The 3,255-nt window shown below is 39.0% G+C and overlaps 1 protein-coding gene across 1 annotated transcript; it reads left to right on the forward strand.

Moving 5' to 3' along the window:
* The first annotated feature begins 1,395 nt into the window (after positions 1-1,395).
* Positions 1,396-1,851, forward strand: LOC148555206 (uncharacterized). Its single transcript, XM_088490619.1, has one exon. It carries the CDS (start codon positions 1,396-1,398, stop codon positions 1,849-1,851), a length of 456 nt encoding a protein of 151 aa, XP_088346745.1.
* The last annotated feature ends 1,404 nt before the right edge of the window (positions 1,852-3,255 follow it).

Consider the following 3,255-nt stretch of genomic DNA (forward strand, 5'->3'; position numbering starts at 1 on the left):
CGCGTGGCTCGCGCTGAAGCCTGAATTTGACATTTGGCTACCCACGCGCACACGCAGAAGATGCGCACGCGTGGGCAGCGCTCACTAAGCAAACGTAGCGCTCATTAGTTGAACGCCATTGAGGATGTGTATGCGGGAAAGGGGCGCGCGAGTGTGTTGGGAGCTGAAGATTGATAGTGATGCGCACGCGTACGTGACGCGTACGCGTCGATGAGAAAAAAGAAAAAAGGACGCGCACGCGTCAGAGACGTGAACGCGTGGATAAATGAACAATGCGCTCACTTTGAGAACGCAACGTTCCCCTGGAAGCAGCAGCCAAGTGCCATTTTGATCCACTTCTTCACAGGCCAAAAAGCCCACTCCAAGAACTTGATGCCAGAATTGGAAAGTGTATAAATAGAGGGGAATTTGATTTCATTAGGGGAGCTCTCTTTTAATTTTCATTTTAAAAATTTTGAAATATAGATCAGATCTGAGTTTTTTTCTTTTCTGTTTGTTTTCTCTCTTCTGTAACTTTTATTTTCTATTTTGGATCTGGGAATTTGGATTGAAGAATTCTTCTTTATTTCTTCATCTGGAAGTCGTCTTTTACTTTTCCTTTTTATAAGTCTAAGAATTGGAGATCTGATCTTAACTTTCTTTCTGTTTTTATTTCCTCTGCAATTTCTTCTTTTCTGTTTTGTTAAGAGAGCAATTGAGATCTTAGTTTTCTTTCTGTTTCGATATTCTTCTGCAATTGTTCATTTCTCTTATAGGATTTTAGAATTGATCTAAGTTTTCATTCTGTTTTGATTCCTAGCACCCAAATCCCTTTATTCTTCATGAAATTTACATTTTCTAGCAATTTAGATTCTGCAATTTAAATTACTTACACTTTAAGTTTCAGTTATTTACCTTTCTTGCAATTTAAGTTTCAGCTCTTTTAATTTCTTGCACTGTAAATTTCAGCAATTTAACTTTTCTGTCATTTACTTTTCAAGTAATTTATATTCTGCAATTTAGATTCATAGCAATTTACATTCTGTCAATCAATTTCCAATCAAATCGTCAATATTAGTTTAACTAAATTCATCACCATACTAAAGTTGCTTGATCCATCAATCTCTGTGGGATCGACCTCACTTTTGTGAGTTATTACTACTTGATGCGACCCGGTACACTTGCCAGTGAGTTTTTGTGGAATTATTTTTCCCTCATCAAATTTTTGACACCGTTGCCGGGGATTGATTTAGATCGACAATGATTACGTAGGTGATAATCTATATTAAGCAATTTTCTTTTGTTTTCCTTTTAAGCATATTAACTATTTGACACATTTTGTCAACTAACCCTCTAACCACATTCTAGCATTAGAATGTCCAGGTTTCATTTGGTTTCTTTGTGATTTTGCAAGTCATGGAGTCTGAGGTGCGTGAAGAGGGAGTGAGCAACAATGCTCAACCTGCAAGAAGGGTGTTGGCCTCTTACACTATCCCCAATCCTAGACACTATGGGAGCAGCATCCTCACCCCAAATGTTCATAAAAATGACTTTGAGTTGAAGCCTCAACTAATCACTTTGGTGCAGAATAATTGTGCTTATGGAGGTGGCCCTCTTGAAGACCCCAACCAACATTTGTCTGTTTTCTTGAGGATTTGTGAAACTGTCAAGATAAATGGGGTACATCCTGACATCTACAAATTACTTCTATTCCCATTTTCTTTGAGGGGCAATGCTTCTCAATGGCTGAAAACCTTTCCCAAGGAGAGCATCAATAATTGGGATGATTTGGTGAGACCCACCTTAGAGGATCATCAAGCTGAAAACAGAGATGCAAACCTTCATACAAAAGTAGGGAGAATCACTCTATGAGGCATGGGAAAGATATAAGGCCCTGATAAGGAAATGTCCACTAGAGATGTTTAGTGAGTGGGTGAAACTTCAAAACTTTTATGAATGATTGACCCTGAAATCAAGAAAAGCATTAGATTACTCCTCTGGAGGTTCACTCCAGATGATGAAAACTGCCTAAGAAGCACAAGATCTCATTGATATGGTGGTCAACAATCAATATTTTTACTCATCTGAGAGGCACCATGACACAAATCCAAAGCGGGGAGTGATGGAACTTGAAGGAGTAAATGCAATCCTGACTCAAAACAAGCAGATGCATCAACAACTTCAGCAACAAATGGAGATGATGACCAAGAGAATTGATGGACTGCAACTTGCTGCAGTGAATACACAAAGCCAATCTCAAATCTCACATGGATGGAATCAATCTTAAGGAGGTCTTGGGACACTCAACTATGAGCAACAAGGCCCTGAACAGGTACAGTACATGAACAACACCTCAAGTTCATTCCAACATGACTTCTATGGTGATGCACACAATCCATCCTGGAGAACTCATTCTAACTTGAGGTGGGGAGAGCGTCAGAATCAAGGACAAAGGGACTTCAACTCCAACAGTTTTGGCAACACAAACAAGCACAATCAATCCCCTACTAACAACAACCACTACACATAACCACAAGACACACATACCCAACCTCATTACACTTCACAAATCCCCCAAAATAACTCCTCCAATTTTTCAAATAATTTTCACCAACAACCATCACAACCCACACAGCCCCATCCAGAATCTCAAAGGATCTCTAACTTAGAAATGTTAATGGAAAAACTCATCAAAACTCAAGAAATGGCCAGACAAGATCAAGAAGCTTCAATCAAAAATTTTGAGAGACACATGGGAGAAATGGCTAAACAAATTGCTGAGATGGGTGAGAAGCAAGCAAAAGCCTTCCCTTGTACCACTGAAGGCCCAAAAGACAAAGGAAAAGCTACAAAATGGAAGGAGTGCAAAGCAATCATAGCAGGAAGTGAGAAGACTATGGACAACAAAGCTATCATTCAGAGAGAATACCACAGAGAAGTTCCATAAGAAGAGACAGAGGAGAGAAGTAAAGAGAATCAGAAGACCAAGAATGCACAAAGCTCAGAAAGAGATAAGAACATCATTGAACCACAGCTGCAAGAGAAGAAGGAAGGGGTGAATCCATATGTCCCCAAACTTCCATACCCTCAAAGGTTCAAGAAAGAAAACGAGAATAAGCAATACTCAAAGTTCATGGACATATTCAAAACACTCAGCATCAATATTCTTTTCTTAGAAGTACTTGAACATATGCCATTATACGCCAAATTTATGAAAGAATTTCTAACAAAGAAAAGATCCTTGAAAGAAGGACAAATTGTTGAGATGACAATGGA

This window comes from Arachis ipaensis, chromosome B6 (genome assembly GCF_059453495.1).
Source record: "Arachis ipaensis isolate K30076 ecotype BB chromosome B6, ASM5945349v1, whole genome shotgun sequence".
Classification (NCBI taxonomy): domain Eukaryota; kingdom Viridiplantae; phylum Streptophyta; class Magnoliopsida; order Fabales; family Fabaceae; genus Arachis; species Arachis ipaensis.

What these genes read in the sequence shown, in the direction of transcription:
- LOC148555206 (XM_088490619.1), top strand. Translation starts at nt 1,396, where the DNA reads ATGGAGTCTGAGGTGCGTGAAGAGGGAGTGAGCAACAATGCTCAACCT.